The sequence below is a fragment of the Ailuropoda melanoleuca genome, chromosome 1 (genome assembly GCF_002007445.2).
Source record: "Ailuropoda melanoleuca isolate Jingjing chromosome 1, ASM200744v2, whole genome shotgun sequence".
In the NCBI taxonomy this organism is placed as follows: Eukaryota; Metazoa; Chordata; class Mammalia; order Carnivora; family Ursidae; genus Ailuropoda; species Ailuropoda melanoleuca.
Genome location: NC_048218.1, coordinates 109,713,655 through 109,733,440, shown reverse-complemented (window position 1 = coordinate 109,733,440; position 19,786 = coordinate 109,713,655). Strand labels below are relative to the sequence as shown.

Here is a 19,786-nt window from a genome sequence, read left to right as displayed (position 1 = left end):
AGAGGTCTCCACCCGCTGCTCCACCCGATGCCTCCAGGACCAGCATCGGCCCCCTCCCCTGAAAACCCACCCAGAGGTCCCGAAACGCGCAAAGAAGGACAGGCTGCCAGCACCTGCCTGGCATCCCTCCACCCACCCACATTTCCCTGGCTTGAAGCCCTCCGAACTCTGACATTCTGGGCTTCTGGGGCATCCCTCGGTCACTCCCTATCTGGAAAACGGGCATGAGGACTTGTCAGCCCCAAGAGACAGGCCTCTCTCCGAATGCCCTGAAATAAAACAGAAAAGCCAGAAGCGGATGACTCTTTACTCAGAGAAAGCACACACAGCACAGACGGAGCTCAGCCAGCACGCAGCTCACGGGACCCCAGCCCAGAGGGGCCTGACTCACAGGGGGCCTGGGAAGGAGGCCTGCACTGGGGGCACACACAGGGGGTCTCAGGCAGTGCCTGGCAGCCAGGGGACCCCGGCCTGACTCTCAGTCTGTCGGGGCTTTCCGTCCTCAGGCCGTGCAAGGGCTCCCCGCCAGAAGGGCTCAGACACAGAGGAGCAAGAGCCTACAAACACCTCGAGCACCGTCCATCCAACCCCAGCTAAGGTGTGAGTGGGCGGGCCAGGCCAGGGAGGCCCAGGGCAGAGCCAGAGGGGGTGGAGCCAGCCAGGGGGTGGAGCCTAGGGCCGGCGCAGGAGGTGGGGTCAGGGCAAGGGGTGGGGTCAGGACTGGGGTGGGATCAGGGCAGGGGGTGTGGTCGGGTTGGGAGGTGGAGTCAGAGCCAGGGCAGGGGGTGGGGTCAGGGCAGATGGGGTCAGGGCAGGGGGTGGGGTCAGGACAGGAGTGGGGTCGGATTGGGAGGTGGGGTCAGACCCAGGCCGGGGGGTGGGGTCAGGTCAGGAGGCCCGGGCGGGGCCAGGCAGGGCTCTGCGAAGGAATGGCCTGGACACCAGCCTGGGCAGCGGGCACAGCAGCAGCGATTCGGGCTCCGGCCTTAGTGCGTTTTCTTCCCCCGCCCAAGAAAGAGGAAGAGCCTGGGTGAGCAGCATGAGTGCAGCGGGCTGCGGGGCCGGGTGGCGCCTGCCCACGACCGCCGGGTCCGGGTCGGGACAGCTCCGCAGCACCCGGCCCGGCCTTCCCTCTCTCCAGGCGCGGCCCCTCCGACCGCCGGACCTCACAGCAGCTGGTCAGGGCGCTTGCTGCGCCACACCACCAGGCCGGCCATGGCCACGGTCAGCAGGACCGGCACGGCGATGAGCGGGATGAGAACCTCGTCCGGGGGGTCCTCCCAGTGCGTCCTGTCCACGCTGCAGTTGGCGAAGAACTGCCTGTGGACGCCGCTGATGAATCCCTGCGCCAGGGGGTTGGGCCAGTAGCAGCCCACCACGTTGGTCTCCACCTCGGTGCAGTTGGTGAAGCTCTCGTAGTACCTGCAAAGGCAGAGGGCGTGACAAGCGGCTCCCTGCACCACCCCCCATGCTGGCCGTGACCCGGAGAGCAGGGGGTGGGGGCCCAGCCCTGGGCAGCGCTGGACAGAGGGCACAGGAGCACCCTCGGGACCCTCCTACCATGGCCCCTATCTGACATGCCGCCTCCTTGCCCAGAGGCTCCTGGGGCAAGGTGATCATCCCCCCCACCACCACCAAGCCTTTCCTCCCCCCAGGCTTCAGCCCGGCTGTCCCTGTGCCTGAGCTGCCTCCCCCACACGCACAACCAAGCTCCACTCGGCTTGGCCGGATGCCTGCCACGAATCCCCCAGGCCAGTGATGTGACCTCTGCACACACCCTGAGCTCATCTAGCCCAGACCCCAGACCTCCCATCTCAACCAAGAGCAAACGGAGCAGGGAAGCTCTGTGGCTGAGTGATGTCCGCACCTCATGCCCGGGACTGGCTCCCTGGGAGGCCAGGAGCCCCCAGAGCCCCCAGTCTGGGCCCAGCCCCCAGGGCTCCCAGGACTTCCCGGTCTGCCCAGAAGACATATCAGGCCTGACTCTTCCTTCAAGGCAGAGGGATGCACGAACCACAAGGGTCTTATCATCTAAGATGCTCTGTGGGCCTCAGGGGAGGGGTCTCCAAGGCCAAGGGCCAGCTGCCTCATTTGCCAGGTCAGGAGGGGGCGGCCCCCATTGGACAGGACAGGCTCGAGCCCCCTCCTCCACGGGCCTCCCTGTCCATGTCATCAAACCTCCGAAGGGCACTCAGCAAGCCACCCATGAGGTGCCACGTCTGTCCAGCAGGTGGGCTCTGGACAGTTCAAACAGCCGACTATGGTGCAACTAAGGGGACCCAGAGTCAGCCAAATGGCCACCCCACCCTGAACACAACCAGCGGCCCCGGGACGTGGGAGCCTAGACTGGTGACCAGCACCCAAGATGCTCTGGAGAGAGGGCTGGATGGACACATGCCAGGTCCACGGCCTGTGCCTCCCCACACCTGGCTGAGTGCCGCATGCAGATCAGGATTAGGAGGGCCAATGGTTCCGGCCTTGGCTCCCCACGGGAACGAAGGCTGGGGTGAGGCAGGCCTGAGGCTCTGTGCCCCGTGCCCTCCTTCCTGCGCTGTCCTGGGGAACATGGCCTGGCCTGAGCCCTCAACAGGAAGGAGCTGCTTCCTACACAGATGCTGTCTCTGCCCAACAAGGGGTAGGAGACGAGGGGCAGTGGATTCACGTGGCCAGGCCCTCCGGGTGCCCAGCCCTCTTGGCTGCACCAGGCAGGGTCCTAGCGCAGAAGCTGGAATGCAGGTCACACACCTGGGCCCCCCAGGTAATGCCTACGAGGAGGAGCCCACACAGACAGAAGAGAACCAGAAGCAGAAGGGACGCCTGAGTCATGTCCAGAGCCTGGGACATGCCCAGGTCAGAGCCACAGGAAGCCTGTCATCCCCAGACCCACCCCCGCACCCACACGGTTAGTGGGCTGCTGTCCAGGAGAGATCCAACATGGCCTTTGCTTGGGGCAGCCCCCGCCCCGGGAGTCTGACGAGAACCCTATGCTCTGACTCCCTCGCCTGCGGGAAGGCCAGCACCACTCTCCGCAGGGCCGAGATGAGGCCGGCTGAGGCTGGACACAAGCGTGCAAAGCCAGGCAGTGGAGCCCGGCCCCACACCCCCAGAAGGCAGTGCTGAACAGCGTAGGCTGACAGGCTGCCTCCGGCCCCAGCTCTGACCATCTTCCAGATTTCAGCCATGTTTCTTGTGTTCCTGAGCCTCAGTTTCTCCACCTGTAAGGGGGGGTTCAGAGTACCTCTCTCCAGGAGGATGACGGAGAGGACAGGTGAGTGTGCATAGCAACCATCACCGCGGATCAGCTCACAGAGCCGCATACCCAGTGCCCACGCAGGGTGCTTCTCGAGAATGCTGGGGACTAGCTGGGCGCACAAGGGTTGCAGAGGCCACGACTCCCTGGCATCCTGCCGTCCACACGCAGCCCCGCGCCCTGCTGACTCGCCGGCCCCGGCTGGGGCTGGAGACACAAATGAGACTTTCTTCACAAGGAAGGCGCTGTATGCACGACTTCAGGGAACCAGGGTCACAACACTTGTTCTTCCCCAGCATCCCCTGGTCACACGGGGTCTCCCCATGTCCCCCTTGGGTGTGGCCCCCGGAGCACCCTCCCTCCAACTCCTGGGGTGCTGCTCACACAGTTAAAGGAGATGCAGCTCTAGCCCCGATGGCAGGGGGGGCACACAGCCCAGAAGCCCCCGGTCAGATGCCCTCTCCCACCAGGCAGATGCTTTCCCCACTCGGCTCCTTGCTTTCCTTCAGATTGGCTGCCCGTGTTGTTGCTCGTAGGAGATACAGCACGGCACCTGGAAACCTCGCCAGCAGCCACCCCTTAATGGGATGGAGGGGGTCCCACCCTCAGTGAGCTGGCCGTGGGGCAAGCACAAGGGCAGTGACCTCAGATATGGATCACCGTGGGGACAGTCCCCCCTTGGTGCTCCCTGCCACTGGGACCCCTCGCTCCCCCCCTCCTGCTCTCACACTCTGCCTCTGCCCTCTGCCTCTGACTTTGTCCTCTTTGGTGGTTTTCTCACTATTTGGGGGGCTGGGGGTGGGGGCTGCACCCTGAGAAAGGGCGCCTGGGAAACAGGAGGTGGGAGCCTGTTGCTGTTTCCATGATGACAGATTGGCAGGGGGAGAAGCATTCTTGAATTCTGAAGCCCCAGCCCCACCCCCTCCTGGTTTCCAGGGCTGCGTGGGGAGCCTGAGGCCCCGAGTCCTCACGTGTGTCTAGCCCGCTGTTCTCTTTCTGCACACGCACCTCTGCCCCTTCACGGCCCGCGTCTTGGTCCGGGGCCTTGGTGCCAGCCACTGGGCGAGCCCTCGGGGTCTGAACCTGAGCCTTCACCTGCAAATGGCCTGGAGTTTCTCCCTGCACCTCCCTGCCCGCCTTCTAGAAGTCCTGCCCCCGCAGGACACCCGGCCTGTTGGCAGACCCTGGACTGCCTCGTGCTCCCAGCTCTGTCTTCCCGCCACTGTCATCTTCTGCTCCCTGGTCCCCCCGCCAGGGACTCTTTCTGTGTCTGCGGCGCTTCTTCTCTGGCCCTTCACGAAGCCTCTGAGGCACCGATAGGGCACTGGGGTCTCCCTCTTGCTGCACGGGGATCTCGAGATGCTGGTCCCTGCCGTGCTGTTCCTGCCAGAGCCCTTATCCCTTATCCAATGCCCCAGTCACACCTGGTCGCTCACAACTGGAAGGGGTCACGGCTGGTGGGGGCTCGTGCCTGGGGGAAGGGGTGGCCTAGAACTTCCCTCCGAGGGATCCCCGGGGGCCCCGCACCTCAGGAAGGTTGGTTCACCCGAGGGGTCGCCTCCTGGGTACAATGGAAGGGGCGGCCAGGCGCCAACCGCTGTCCCTAGGCCCCCCAGCTCCAGGCCCCAGGCCATGCTCGTGGGTATGAGAAGGCACAGACCCTCCGTCCCAACGGCTCAGAGAACAAGCCTCAGGGAGGGGCTCTGGACCCCAGCTGCTCCTTGGATGGTCCTCAGGTGACTCACAGACCACCCAGGTCTTTGGAGGCCGGCCCCCCTCTCCGGCGTGGGGTCTGGCTCAGCTGGCGTGGGAAGTCAGCTCCCACTGGCGCTGACCCCAGATGCCCCTCTGGCAGCCTGTTTCTGTCCTCTGGCCCTGGGGCTGGACATCGGCTTGACCTCCTCACCGAGGCTTTGGCGGTGACAGAGGCACAGGGTGGGAATCTCCCACCTCACCCTCCCTGGCCCACCTCGCATGTCCACTCCAAGCCTGGTGCCCAGAAACTTCCTCATGGCTCCGAGGACAAGAGGGAGCCCGGAATCACACTTTGCATCAAACATCAAGACGCACTGGCTTCTCCCTCCTTGCAAATCATCAGCGATGGGCCTGCCCCCACTCCCTGCATCTCCCCATTGCTGGTGCTATGCCGGTAGCCCCCTTGGACTGAGCTGTCCCTGCCCCACGCCTGCCGGGAGCCCCCGTCCTCCCCAGAAGCCCGGGGTCTGCTCAGCTGCTTTAGTCCTTAATCCTCCAAGCTCAGGCCCCCTGCTCTCCATCCCCAACAGCTGTTCTAGGGGCTTCCGTGCCCAGTACCCCAGCAGACAGTGGGTCTGGGGGTGAGCTCCACACCCACAACCCCTGCGTGGACCTGGCACAGTTGGTGTGGGGGAACTGTTCCTGAACGAAACAGAGTGAAATTTCTCCATCTGCTGGGAATGGGCAGGGGAGGGCAGGGAGGGCAAGCATGGCCGGGGTGAGCAGGGGAGGGCAGGAGGTGGCAGGGGAGGGCAGAGGTGGGCAGGGGAGGGCAGGCAGTGGCAGGGGAGGGCAGGGGTGAGCAGGGAGGCCAGGCGGCGGGGAGGGCAGCCCCGTGCGGAGCCCCAGCACTCACACAATGAACTCAGACAGGTTACACCACTTCCAGACGTCCACCTTGTGCATCCTGTCGGCGAAGGCCTTCCCGCAGAGGGGCAGCTTCTCCAGCATGCGAGTCTCGTTGCAGCCACCCACTCGAGGACACCCACCTGGAGAGGGGACAGCCACAGCCATGACACTGCTGGGAACGTCGTTTGCAATGTGATCCTCACACTGCTCCCGTACCGTGTGGCCCAGGGAAGTGAAGCCACTGCCAAAAGGGGACCCACGTGGGTGTCACCTAGATGGAACCCAGAGAGCCATGGTCTCCCAGCGGGGTGTGGGAGAAAGAAGGTGAGGGAGGGCATCGGGCAGGGGATGCGTGTCCTGGGGGTTGGGGAAGCCGAGAACAGCTGGGCTCCTGCATATGGGGAGGGTGGAAAGTGGGTCCCATCCATCAGGGATGGCAAAGCGGCCCCACTGACTTCGAGGGTCGAGGGTGCCCAGAGCACCTCCCCAGAAAGATCTTGAAAGTCTGCTGACCACCTAGGGCCACAAGGGCACCACAGAGGGCCACGTGGGAGCGAACACCATCAGCCCTGTCAGAGCTGCCCCTCGATTCCAGGAGGCCCAGGGCTGACAAGACACAGGGACTCATGTTCCAGAAGCAGGGGCCAGGTTACTCCCCAGGTCCATGGGGTCCCGCCCAGGATTCCTGGCACCCCCTCCCCGCTCCACCTCTGCCCCCAGCACCCCCATCCCTCCACCTCCACCTTCTCCCAGTTCATTCCCCACTGAGCAGTGCCCACCTTCAGGACCGGCCCACCCTTCCTCCCCAGACACCCCTCGTAAGCTCCCTTCCTATGACCCCTGCTTTGGCTCCCACCACATAATCAAGAGAAAGCCCTGTGGTGTGTGTCCTAGTATGTGTGTGCATATGTGTGTACATGCGTGTATGTATGTTTACGTGTGTGTGTTTGTGAGTGTGTGCATGTGTGTGCATACAGCTTTGCTGTGTGTGTGCATGTGTGTATATGCCTGTGTGTGCATATGTGTGTATATCTGTGTGTGTTCATGTGTGTGTATGTGTGTGCATACAGCCCTGCCATGTGCATCCTGGTGTGTGTACATGTATGTTTGTGTGTGTGTGTGTACGTGTGTGCATACATCTGTGTGTGTCCTGGCAGAGAGTATTGTGTTGCAGGAGAAACCACAGGGAAAGAAACAGGAGAGAGGCCCACACCCAGAACTGGGCAGACCTGGGCTCATCCCCAGCATCACTGGTCACCAACTGACCTCAGTTTCCCCATCTGTAAACTAAGGGAAACAGGTCCTGCTTCACAAGGGGGCCGTCCGGACAGGCACTAGTCATGTGCCCACAGAGACTCCCGTCTTTATGATGTTGTTACTGCAGGTGTTTGATAAATGCCTGCTGCGCTAACCAGCTAACCACCCTAACCACCCCATCCACCCCTAACCACCAGCACCTCCTTGGTATTCCAAAAAGACTTTTCAAGAGAATGAATGAATGAATGAATGATCAGTTCCTGAGGGCAGCAGCACAAATTTCATAGTTTGAGCAGAAGCACATGCAGAAGAAATGGCTGTCAACAAGAAATGGCAGGTTCTGACCCACTGAGATCCTGCATTGCAGGCCAGGTCATCCCCAGGGGAGACCACAGGCTGCCTGGCTCAGGGAGGGGCTTGCGCCACGCAGAAGGCAGCCCCGTGACCAGAAGGGCACTTCTGGGAACAGAAGGGAGGCGAGAATGAAGAAGACAAGGCAGTGAGGAGTTTAAAAAAAAATTAAGTCTAAAAGAATACAGAAAAAAAGAGAAGAGAAAAAGTACTGATGACACATTGGTAGATGTAAACCAAACCATGTCAATAGTCAGATTGAGGGGCGCCTGGCTGGCTCGGTCGATAGAACATGTGACTCTTGATCTCAGGATTGTGAGTTTGAGCCCCACATTGGGTGTAGAGATTGCTCAAAAATAAAATATTTTTTAAAAAAATAGGTTGAGTGTCAATGGCCTAAACACCCAATTAAGAAGCTAAGCTGTTAGATGAGATTAAAAAAAAAAAAAAAAAACAAGCCCCAACCATAGGCTGTTCACAAGAACCCTACTTTAAACAGAAAAACTCAAATAAGCTCAAAGTCAAAGGGTAGAAAAAAGACATACCATGCTACTACTAATCCAAAGAAAGGTGGAGTGGCTATATGAATACTGAACGAAGTATATTTCAGAGCAAAGCATATTACCAGAGATAAGGAGGGTCTTTCACAATGATAAATGGTTCAATTCACCAAGAAAACATAGCAATGCTAAACATGTATGCCCCTAATAACAGAGCATCAAAACACAGGAGGCAAAAATGGATAGAACTGCAAGGAACAAAATGACAAATCCACAATAACAGTTGAGAATTAAATACTCTTTTCTCAATAATTTACAGAACAAATTAATAAACAAAAAATCAGTGAAATTAAAGAAAATGAACAGTGAGGGAGTGCCAGGTACAGACAGGAGCCCAGGGAGCCAAACCACTGTGCTTAGGGATTGGGCACCCACAGTTGTGAGGGGTGAAGGGATGACAGTGAGGTTGGAAAGGTGGACCCTGAGCCAGACTGAAGCAGGCCTCCCAGGGCAGTTTTCAACCCCAGCACACTCCCACTGAAACCAATCTCAGAGCCTTCACTCACAGGGTCCAGGCATGTAGCAGCCAAGACTCAAGCTGATGTTCCTTCAAGAGGAGCCTTGCCATCTCCTCCACAATGCCTGACCAATGTCCACAGAGTGCCCTGTCCTAAGTAAGGTCCCACTCTCAGAGTCACTTAAAAAGACAGGGTCACCAGGAAGGGAAGATCATCCACCCGCTCAGTAACACAGTGAGGGGTCAACCCAAGCCACCTGCCTGCAGAGTTGCCCCCAGTGGCCTGTCCATACTGGCCTGAGCCAATACCCTCAATGCCAATCCCATCTTTGGTTTGCCTGAGGAACAGCATCATGCCTCCTGCCCCCCATCTCCCCAGTTTAAATGCCCAGAGGAAAAGTGACTTTCCAAACGAGAGCCAGGGTATGCCATGCACCTGCCCAGCGGCTGGCAGGAAGGCAGCCCTGGGTCCAGGGCCACATGGGCATGGTGCTAGTGACTCTGGGGAGTGCAGGNGGGGGCACAGGGGGGGGGGGGGGGGGGGGGGGGATGATGATGAAACCAGCCCGTGTTCCTTTCTCCCATCACTGTCCTATTCCAAAGGCACCTCTCTCTGTAGTTCCCCAATGGACTCCCCACCAAAGGTTCTGGAAGTCCACCAGCATTCTCCACACTTAGCCCTTGGCCCCATGCTGGGCCTAGCCTTTCCCTGATGGGGTCATCACAGCCCATCTGAGTCTCCTGAGTTCCACTCACCTCCCACAGGGGCATAAGCCACACAAGTCCTACACTGTCACCTACTCCTGGCTGCTGCCATACCTCCCAGCGAAAACCCACCTTTACCTAGACCACCTACCTGATCCAACACCTGGGCTGGACCCCGACACCTGGACCTGCACTTCTGGACCCCCCGGACACCTGGACCTGCATCCCCTGGACCAGGACCCCCTGGCCCTGAAACTCTGGACCAGCCCCCTCTGGACCTGTACCCCTAGACCTGAACCCCCTGGACCTGCATCTCCTGGACCTCGACCCCCAGAAGCCTCTGGACCCGGAACCCCTGAGCCCCACAGCGTACCCAAACCACCTAAACCACTAAGACCCAGCCCAGTGTTTCCTTCCTCTTGTTCTCCTCCCTCTGCCCTAGGACCCTCTCTCTTCTCGCCCCTCCTCCTCCTTCTTCCTGGACCGGAGTCTCCACCCGGCAATGTGGCAGGAGCCTGGCCAGGACTGGTGGAAAATGTGCCATCAAGGACCACGGGGGTGCTGTGGGGATGCCAGGACAGTGCCACCCCTGAGTCTGCACCAGGCAGGCACCATGGGACAAACCAGAAGTGTCCTGGGCGGCGGGGGGGCGGGATTCTAGCACCATCTCTGAGGCACACCCTGCTCAAATGCTCCCAGCAAAACCCAACACCCCAGCCGGTGGAGAACAGCAGGTAAAGACGCAGATTCCTGACAACACCAAGAAGGTGGGCGGCTGCCACAAGCTACCAGCTGCATCAGTAAAGGTCTCGGGAATTAAACTGAAATACAAAACTCAGTTCCCCAACAGGGAAACAAAGAAAATGTAGAACTGTGCTCCTTTTGTCTCGGGGACTTCCAGACTCCAGGAGATGATAAACAGCCAAACAGATGCATTTCCCGGAGAAAGGCCTTTTACAAGCGGGGCATTTGGAAACGAAATACAGGAGCCTCTCATCCCGCTCGGATGGAAATGAGGACCAACAACACCAGTCACCAGGCTCCGAGCGGCAGGAATGGCCAGGCTGGCCATAGTTTCTGGAAGGTTCTGCCCCTGCCCCTGAGTCTGAGCAGTGTCCTCCCCACCCTGGACCTCAATTTCTTCTCTATAAAATGAGGAGTGGGGTCAGAAGACCTTCGAGGCCCCTCTCGGCCAACCACCTGTGTCACTGGGCCCAGTGGTGTGCACACGAGTCAGGGTGACCAGAGGTGACTCGGCATCAGGACATCATTACTCATCACTGACCAAAAGAGGACAGTGCCACGCTCACTCACAGCACCAGCGCTGTCTGGGGGTCCTGTCGGCCCCTGGAGCTGCGGCACATGTGCCAGGCGCTGGTGGGCGCTTTCCCACACAACCCTGTGTCTGAGCGTGAACCCCACGGCTGGCACAGGGTTATCGGGAATCAAACTAAATGTCGCAATAGTCCTTCACATGTTGCTATTCCTACATCCACACTGCAGTGGGGGAAACTGAGTCCAGAGCCAGTAAGTGCCCTATGATCTTGGGGTTCAGCACTTACAAAGGGAGGCCCTGGGATTCGCGCCCAGACTGAAGGGTGCCATCGAGGAGTGGGCACAGAGGTTAGCCCCAGCGGGGGGGGGGGAGGGAGGGGGCTTCTGTTGGACCTCACCACCCCGAGGCCCTGCACAGTGGCTGCTGCCTCTGAATGGAGGTCTGCAACTCCCCCAGAAACCTGAACTCACCTTCCTCCCCTGGCCCTCCACAGTCAGTCCTCAATGGGCCTCTGCCGGCAAGAGGAACCAGTCCCCCAGCTGGCCCTGTTCCCTGGATGGCCGGGCCCCCCTTTTGCACAGATGTCAGCAGGCCTGGGACCCTCCTTCCAGATGTAGCAACCTCCAGAGCTCGGCCCCAGCTATGACACATGACGTGTGACCATGAGCAGGTCTTGCCTTTCTTTCCCTGCGTCCCACTCCGTCAGCAGCCACTTCCCAAGGCTCTCCCTCTGGCAGGACCAGCACTGGGCTGGATCCGCAGAGAGGCTGGCCTGGCCCCACCCTGGCCGGGGCGCCCCACCCTAGCTCCATGGAAGGGAGCCGGTGGAGCCACGGAGGGAGGATCAGACCGCCCTCGGGCCCAGAACCCAGTGCTGTTAGACACGGAGGATGTGCGTGCAATGTCTGCCTCTGGTCCTTCACAGTCTCATGCTGGAGGCAGCTCAGCGGGGCCTCAACAGTCCTCGGAATGAAGCTAAGGGCTCCCTTCCCTTGAGGAACCAAAATCTCCACTCCACGGGCCTCGCATTTGAGGCTTACTGAAATCCCGTGTCAGAAGCCACAACACACCCTTTCTTCCAACACGAACAAGCACCTAACCGTACGCTCTGACCGTGGAAGGTGAGATGAAGCCCCACTTCCCCACCCAGACATCTCCGGAGATCGGGAAGCCAAGGGGCCAATCCAGCCCTTTCCCACCTCCTAATTGGTTCCAAACCAGCAAAGCTGACAGTGATTTCAAACAAGGTCAACTTTGCGTCTTACAGCCAGGGACATGGGCCAGCGAGGGCAAGGCTAGCCTCCCACAGGACTCAGGGGACAGTGGCCCCTCGGAGAGGCCCTGAACCCCTTGACCCCCAGGTCAGGGCTCCCACCTGAGCTCAGCTGCCTGCTCAGCAAGCCTCTCCCAGGGAAGCCCTCCCCAAACACACACACACACACACACACACGCACACACACGCACACACACCCTCTTACTTGATCTTGGATCGTCTCTTTAGTAAAATTTTTCAAAACAAGCTTTTCATCGGATCCATTCCCAAGTCGTAAACAACGTATTCTCCCTGGAGCCCAGTTTTCTTGCTGGAGGAGGGATCTGGGAGCGAAGCCTCAGGGAGCTTCCCCCTTCCCGGTCCTGCGAGCCCTGCGCACACGCGCACAGGCACGCGCGCGTGCACACACACACACACACACACACGGAAGGGCTGTCCTCGGAGGACAAGTACAAGTGGAAAGCACCAGCCCTATGGGGTCTGGATTCCTCTCACCCAAGCCCTGAGCGTGGGGTTCACGCAAGAGCCCCAGGACGGAGAGCTCATTACCTAACAGCGAAGTGGGAGCCGGACCTGCGCCGCCTGTGCGCTCGGGGAGTCGCCCTGGCAGGCCACCCCAGCCCGCTGGCAGCGAGACCCGGGACACCGCAGCTGCGAGGAGCAGGCGTGGCCCCAGCCCGCTGGCCGGGCAGATCCCGCACAAGACCCCACGTCCCCCTTCCCAGCCCCAGTCCGTCGCCTTCGGCTCCTCCGGGGACCGTAGACAGGACCCTCCCTCGGAGGCTGGGGACGGCGCCGGGGTCACGCCTCGCCTCTCCGGAGCCAGGCGCGCCGGGCAGGCCGGAATCCGTGCAGGGCAGGAGGCGCGGCCCGGCGGGGGAGCGGGAGGTCGAAGCCCGCGCTGGTCCCCGTGGCCCCGGAGGATGTCGGGGAGCCCTGGCGCCGGACCCCGCGGCCCCTTACCGCAAAGCAGCAGCAGCAGCAGCAGCCGAAACTGCGGGCGCCGCCGCTCTCGCGTCTCCATGGCCGGATAGCTGTGGCGCGCGGTCGGCTCGGTCCCGGCTGGGTGCGCGGGGGGCGCCGGGGGACGCGGTCGAGGGTGGGGCCGCGGAGAGCCCGCCCCTAGACTGTGCCCTCCCCCTCGGGGACGCGCCCACCCACCGGGGACACTCTTGCTTCCAGAACGCGCGCTTGTCCGGGACGCGCCCTCCCGGGACGCGCCCACCCGGGACGCGCCCCCACCTCCCCCAGAACTCGCCCCCTAGCCGGAGCGCACACCCTCAAGACACGCCCCCCACCCCCGGTGCTAGCCCTGGCCCTCCCGTTCCAGGGTGCTGCTGGCGGCGAGCGCGCGGTTGGCAGGACGGGGGCGGCTGGCGGGGAGGAGCGGCCTAAGGAGCGGGAAGGAGTGGGTGCGCGTCCGGGAGTGCGCCTGGAGGCGGGGAGCGGGCGGCCGAGGGCCAGGAAGGTGCCTGGGGCAGGAGTGCTGTGAGGCTCCGAGGGCAGGAGAGACTTGGGGGGGGGGTGTGCGGGGGTGGCACCAGCCGGAGGAGAGGTGGGGCCGCGGAGGGGTGGGGAGCGCTGTGTGCTGGAGCAGGGAGGGGCCACCAGACTGAAGCGGCTCATCCCGGAGTCCTTATTGGCCCCAGGGCCCCCAGGGTATTTTCTGGGGGCTTCCCTGTGCCTTTGCACCCCTCTGCACCAAAAAGGGATGGGGCCTGGGCAGGTACAGCACCTTGGTGCGCGCCCCAGTCCTCAGGCCCTGGTCCCTGCCCTGTGACCTCTGGGAAACCTCAAAGGACAAAATCAGGGCCAGGGGAGTGACTGGTAACCAGGAAGACCTGACCGCAAGGAGCATCGCGGGCCTGGAGTGGGGGAGGGAGAGACTCGATTAGATCACTTATGCGGGTTTGGTCATCTCCGTCACCTTCAGCCCCTAGCATGGACCCTGGTCCAAGTGGACACCTGGTCACATTGTCATCCCGAACCCCTTGGAGGGAGGGACCCCTCTGCCCTCGGTGCCCACAGCCCAACTGTGGGAGCGCACACCGGTCTGAGGGCTCGCAGAGCAAAGCCAGGAGGGCGGGGCTCCCTGGGGGATTGCTGTCTGCCAGCGCCCCGCCCACACCAGAAGTACCAGCAAGTGGGCTCCCCACCTGGACAAGCCTTCCGCCTCTCTGAGTGGCGGAGGTAGAAGGTAATAACAGCTGGTGGGGTCACCCCGGAGTCCAGATGCTGGTGGCAGTCACACACCGTTGCTGGCTGCGTGAGCTGATCTGACCCTTCCTGCATTAGTAAGGGATCGAAGCTTTCTGTGCCTTTTCTGGCAGTAGCCAGAATTATTTCAACGGAGACTTAAAGCTAATTAATATTGATCAGCCTTCCTGCCTGCCTTCCCCCGGAGGTGGTGGGGAGGGCAGGCACAGGAGCAACCCAAGCCTTCGCTCACGCAGAGGGGCCTCGGGCTGAGCTCGGCTCTGAGCCAGCCACCCCCTCTCCAATGCCCTGCGCCAACCCACACAGTGCAGGGGCCCACCAGCGTCCCAGGAGACTCACCAGGGCCCACGGCACTCCGCGGGAGAGGCTCGGCCAGACCCCCAAGACCCCCCCCCCGCGTTTCCATAAAGAGGGACAGGTGGACAGCAGCCAGAAGCCTGGACTAGCCCGTGGGCTGTGATTCCGTGGGACTAGTCCTTGGGAATGAACAGCGGGGCCAGGCAGGGCTGCAGCAATGATAGTAGGAGAACCCCAGGGCCTGCACACTGCACCTTGGACCTGGCTGAAGCCGCTCCCCCATCGGGGATGCCCTCCCCTCCCCCATTCTGAGGTCCCACGCACCCCCCAGGCTCAGGAGCTCCTCCGTGCTCCACAGACCACCCCTTGTCCCCACTAGAGGGCGTCCCTGTGCAAGCCTCCTGTGCTCTGTGCGGAGCCCCACTGAGCAAGAGTTTGCTGGTGCAGGGGGTTCCCACAGTTAGTGAGAAGGAGTTAGGAGAAGCCCCTGCCCTTCCCCCTCATCCTGACTCCTTCCTGGCCTGGCACCTGCTGGGCACATGAACCCCCCCACACACAGGTGCACAGCTACCTCCCCTGCCCCAAGCTGGCTTCTCTCCTCTCCAGAGGGGCAGGTCAACAGTCCTCGGAGATGGCCACCACCCTGTCCAGATCCAGGCTGGCATTAGCATTTGCGGTGACCCCTGGATCATGGCAGAAGGGACGTTCAGGGAACTCCAAGGCTGGGACAGAAGAGATCGGCAGCTCTCGCTCCACGCTGTGCAGAACTGCTTCATCCTGGACAAGGAGCAGCCCTGTGGGGAGCCCTGGGATAAGCTCCCACCACGTTCCAGCCACTTGGACGTCTGGACTGGGTCAGGACCTGGGCAATCTCAACCCACCCTGAGCAGGACAGCCTCCCGGTGGAGCCAGTAACCCAGGCTAGTGAGAACTGATGCATGTTTGCTGTGTAAGGTGTGGGTGCACAGGTGTGGCGTGCCCAGGGCAGACAGAAGGGGCTGTCCCAGTGGAAGGATGAGCTGGAGAGGGGAAGAGGAGAGGAAGGGGACACCCCGGACAGGTGGGCTAGATTCTGAGCTCACAATAGGGGGTGCTGGTTGACTCAGGGGCTGCCTGAGGATGAGGCATGGTAAATCCACTGTAGCCTGGATACCTCCCTCCAGAGACAGAAGCCCCCACCTGCTGGAGCCAAGCTGACGCGGGATCCCGGGGAAGCCTCGGACCCCAGCTGCAGCCTCGAAACCAGCTGCAGCCTCGGAACCCAGCTGCAGCCCTCGGGCCTCAGAGCAGACAGGACAGATCAGGTCCAAGTCAGGGGCTGCCCTGACATCTGGTTCCTTCCCTGAGCTCACAAGCTGCCAGCCCAGAAGAGCCAACCGCTCTTCCCCAGGGCTGTCTGCTCCCCATAGAGAGGACCCGCACCTGCCCATGGACCAGCCTGTGCCCCGGGCCTCCTCCTCGGCCTGGCTCTCCACTTCTCTCTTCCTGCCCCTTCACAGAAGCGCTCAGAGTTGCTTCTGCTGAGCTGCCAGACCCCTTTGACTCCTCTCCAGCCCACTCGCTGGGAATGTCCTCCCCCATGGGTCCTCGTGCTGTCTGTCCTCTCCTCTCCTGTGCCTCGGGCCAGCACCCTGGCCTCGTCTGGGGCAGGGCTCGGCGCAGGCAGTCAGTGGGCATCTGATGGGGCTTTGCTCTAGCTCTTGGCTGTCTCGGTTCCAGAACATGGTGTCCCTGCACCCAGCCAGCCCTCCCCCTCCGCCAGCCCCCTGGTGCTCCTGCCTGGCCCAGGGGTCCAACCCCGGAATGCAGCCCAGCCCCCAAGGAGGAGAATGTCATGCTCAGCTGAGTTTCTCACCTCTGCAACTGCCCTCAGCTCAGCCCAGACACCCTTGAGAACAGACAGCCCTGGGGAACAGGCCCAATCAGCCTTTATAGGAATCTACCCCAAGCTCCCCAAACTTGCTCTGGAAATGACATGCTCACCTCTCCTTCAAGAGGCTCAAGCAAATCTCACCCACTTCCTGGTGTCTGCTTCTCCCCACGTGGCATGGCTCAGGTCAGGATCTCAGGGTCCTGGGACAGAGCCCCAAGGCAGGCTCTCTGCTCATCGCGGAGTTCTCCCTTTCCCTCTCCTTCTCTTCCTACCCCCGCGCATGCTCTCTCTCTCTCTCTCTCTGACAAATAAACAAAATCTTGAAGCTGGAGAAAGTCACTGCCTACTGCCTCATTCCCAGATTAGAGGTGAGGACCAAGGCTAGGAGGGCCACTCCAAGCTGAGATACATGGGCACAGGGGGAGGAAGGTGAGAGTGAAGGTGGGGAGGACTGGGATGGCTGGGGCCAAGAGCAGCTGTCATTCCTGGCAACCCGGTGTGTCTCCCCCTGCCGCCCTACGGCCCTGAGCAGATGGTTTCTACATCAAGAAAGCGAGGCCATCAAGCCCCACCTGCTCCAGCAAGCCTGCAGACAACTCCCTGGCAGTCCTGTCCCCACCCACTTACTCTTCCCAGATGGAAGACTGAGTGTGTTCTCATGGAGGAGGGGTCTCTCCAGGCTCCTGGACCCCTTGGCAGGTCCTCTGGGGAAGGGACAGCACAGGTGAGTGTAAGTCCTCTGGATAAGACAGGCGCCTCCCCCAAGGCTCCCAGTAGGCACAGTCCCTGCAGTCAACCAGGCCCTCCAGGGTGACCCCGAGTGGTCTTGACCCCGTGAGTAGCCTGGCAACCCAATCAGAGAACCGCCCCACTGTGTGTGCACCAGCGTGGGAGGGGCTGAAGTCAGGCAGGCCTGCTAGCTCTGGGAGGTTCCCCTGCAAAGCTGTGGCCTGAGAGGCCATAGCAGCGGGCAGGTGCATGGGCGCTTGGCTCCCCCTGCCGACAGACCACGAGCACTGCATCTCCATCCTCAGTGCCCTGTGGGACTATGCAAGGGGGCGAGGGAGTTGTCCCCCAGGCCCGGGGTTGGACAAGGGGACCCACAGCCACTTCCCAGCTGCCCCAGGACCCAGGACTCAACTCTCTATGTCTTATTATCACTATCATTTTCGTTGTTATGAAAAAGCCGTCCTCGCCGGCTCCAAGTGCACCCTTCAGTAGCATTGAGCTCATTCCCTTTGGGCGCGGCCACCACCACGTCCGTCCCTAGAACTTTCTCCTCGCACTGAAGCTCTATCCCTGTGAGACACTAGCCCCCATCCCCTGCCCCTGCGCTGGTGCCCACCGTCTCCTCTCTGTCTCTGTGGCTTGGACACATCTCAGCACCTCCCAGAACGGGACCCCTACAGTGTGTCCTTCCCTGTGTGGCTCATTCCACTCAGCATCGTGTCCCCCAGGTTCATCCACGCTGGAGAAGGTGTCAGAGTGTTCTTCCTCTTCCAGGCCGAGGACGGACCACAGTGTGGATCGCTGACATGCTGTCTACTCATTCACCGTCATCCACGTCCCTTTTAAGTGAACAAAGCAAGTTCACCTTCTTTTGATTTCAACTTAGTAGAATCAATCAGAAAATGTTGTGAGGAGAATACACCACAACGTTATCCCTGGTCATTTCTGGATCTGGAGGGATTTGGAGGGATTTTTAATTTATGTTCCTTTCTGTTTTCCCATTTTCCCGCCATGCCGGAAGTGGCCCTTGGTGGGTCTTATGTCGTGTGTGTGTGTGTGTGTGTGTGTGTGTGTGTGTGTTGCAAATTTGTGTGTGCGTGCCTGCTTGCACGTGTGTGTGCGTGCGCATGTGTGCACGTCTGATGTGTGTGTACATGTATGTGTGTGCACGTGTGCTCTCCTACTGCATGCACTGACCTCACTGACTTGATGAATAGATGAAGCGTGCCTCAGGGTGAGAAACAGGGGCCACCTGGTCACTTCCTATGGCCTGACTAGACGGCGGTCTCTACCAGGGGCCGGGAGCAGGTAGCCACGTTGCTCACAAGAAGAACAGGACCAGTGGGGAGAACAAGAGTGCGCTCCAGAACTTGGGGGGTCGGGGCTGCCATCCCCCCTGCACAGCCACCCCGTCCCTGCAGGCACGTGGAGCGCCGTGGCATCTGCAAGGTCAGGGCACAGGTAGACGCTCAGGTGCACGGACCGGACCGACCACAGAGCCCCCCAAAAACCTGGTGCCCAGATCCAGGGGGAAGTTGGCTCTGGGGAAGGGGCAGGCAACTGCAGGGTCCAACTCCTTGGCTCTGGACCTCACTGTGAATTTCACTTCTGACTCTCTTGGGGTCTGCATGCAGTACCAGGTGCGGAGGAAATGTGGGGGGCAACAGGCACACCGCTAGGACCCGCCACCATCGCCGTAGCGACCGGCTGGCCACGCTGGTGCCTTGCAGGTGTGCAGGGCCTCCCTGGACAGGTGCTCAGGCCTCAGAGGAAGGAATGACCCCACCCCAAGCGAGCGAAGGCAAGGGCGGCTCCTCCTCCCTGCGGGTCCCCCTCTGGTGTCCCTGCTGCAGCCCTAAGGACCCCTCGATGGAGGCCACTGTTGATCTGAATAACTACAGCTCAGCAAACTTAGAACCCAGCTCCTGGTTTGCACACCTTCCCCCACTGCAGAGGTTCGGGAGGCGCCTTGCCCAGATCACCAGGGCACGCCCCACAATCTGTGCAGAGGTGTTGGTGACCCAGCAGGGCTGGTGCAAGGGAGCTGGGACAGCCCAAAGATAGCACAGAGACAGCGCACAGACAGCCAGAGACAGCGCAGAGATAACCAGAGACAGCGTAGAGAGAGCCCAGAGACAGCCAGAGACAGCACACAGACAGTCAGAGACAGCGCAAAGATAGCACGGAGACAGCCCAGATACAGAGACAGTGTACAGCCAGAGACAGCTCAGAGAGAGCCCAGAGACAGCCAGAGAAAGCACAGAGACATCACCAGAAATACCCCTAGAAGCCTGGAGGAAACAGGCCCTTGGCCTCAACGGTCTGTGGAGTGGCTGAGCATTCAGGTGGTAACATAGCTGGGTGAGCACATGCTGGGGCTAAAGGCTGAAGGCCAGCACACAGAGCGTCCCTGGCCAGTCCGCAGGCCCCACTCGGGAAGCATAGGTGACGTCCCTATTTTTTGTTTGTGTTTTCCCCCATTAATAGAAATAATACACATCATTTCAGGGAAAAACAGAAATGAAGTGAATCGAAAGGAAATAGACACCATCTCTTGCAAACTTATTTTAGAAAGAAAGAATCTCATTTGGCCGTGCAAACTGCTTTTTAATGTTTTAAACGAGATTCATGTAAAATTAAATAACAGGGAAGATGCCAAATTTTTTTTTACTTGATTTGTTATGATCATTTTACCACTTGGTTATTGTAGAACCCTTTTCTAAAGTTAATACTTCATGATTGCAGCACAGAATAAAGAGATTCACAGGGTGGAAACCCTCTGCAAAGCAAGGAAATATAAAGTGGAGGAGGGGAAGGGGGAAGGGAGGGAAAGAGGAGGGAGAGGAGAGGGAGGTACAGGAGGGGGAAGGGAGGAGGGAGAGGGAGAGTAGGGGGAGGAGGAGAGGGGAAGGGAGGAGAGAGAAGGGGGAGGAGGAG

The 19,786-nt window shown here is 60.5% G+C and overlaps 1 protein-coding gene across 1 annotated transcript; it reads right to left on the bottom strand.

The window, feature by feature from the left end:
• Positions 1-807: 807 nt before the first annotated feature.
• On the bottom strand, positions 808-13,066 carry RAMP3 (receptor activity modifying protein 3). The gene is made up of 3 exons (XM_034665177.1): positions 12,697-13,066; positions 5,862-5,994; positions 808-1,422 (listed from the first exon to the last, which is right to left on the bottom strand). Exons 1-3 carry the CDS (start codon positions 12,755-12,757, stop codon positions 1,167-1,169), a joined length of 450 nt encoding a protein of 149 aa, XP_034521068.1. The 5' UTR covers positions 12,758-13,066; the 3' UTR covers positions 808-1,166.
• Between the last annotated feature and the right edge of the window lie 6,720 nt (positions 13,067-19,786).

Coding starts and splice junctions, on each gene's coding strand:
- RAMP3 (XM_034665177.1), bottom strand. CDS start 12,757: ATGGAGACGCGAGAGCGGCGGCGCCCGCAGTTTCGGCTGCTGCTGCTG. Junction 5,995..12,696: donor GCTGCTGCTGCTGCTTTGCG/GTAAGGGGCCGC, acceptor TCCCCTCTCCAG/GTGGGTGTCCTCGAGTGGGT. Junction 1,423..5,861: donor AACCTGTCTGAGTTCATTGT/GTGAGTGCTGGG, acceptor CTGCCTTTGCAG/GTACTACGAGAGCTTCACCA.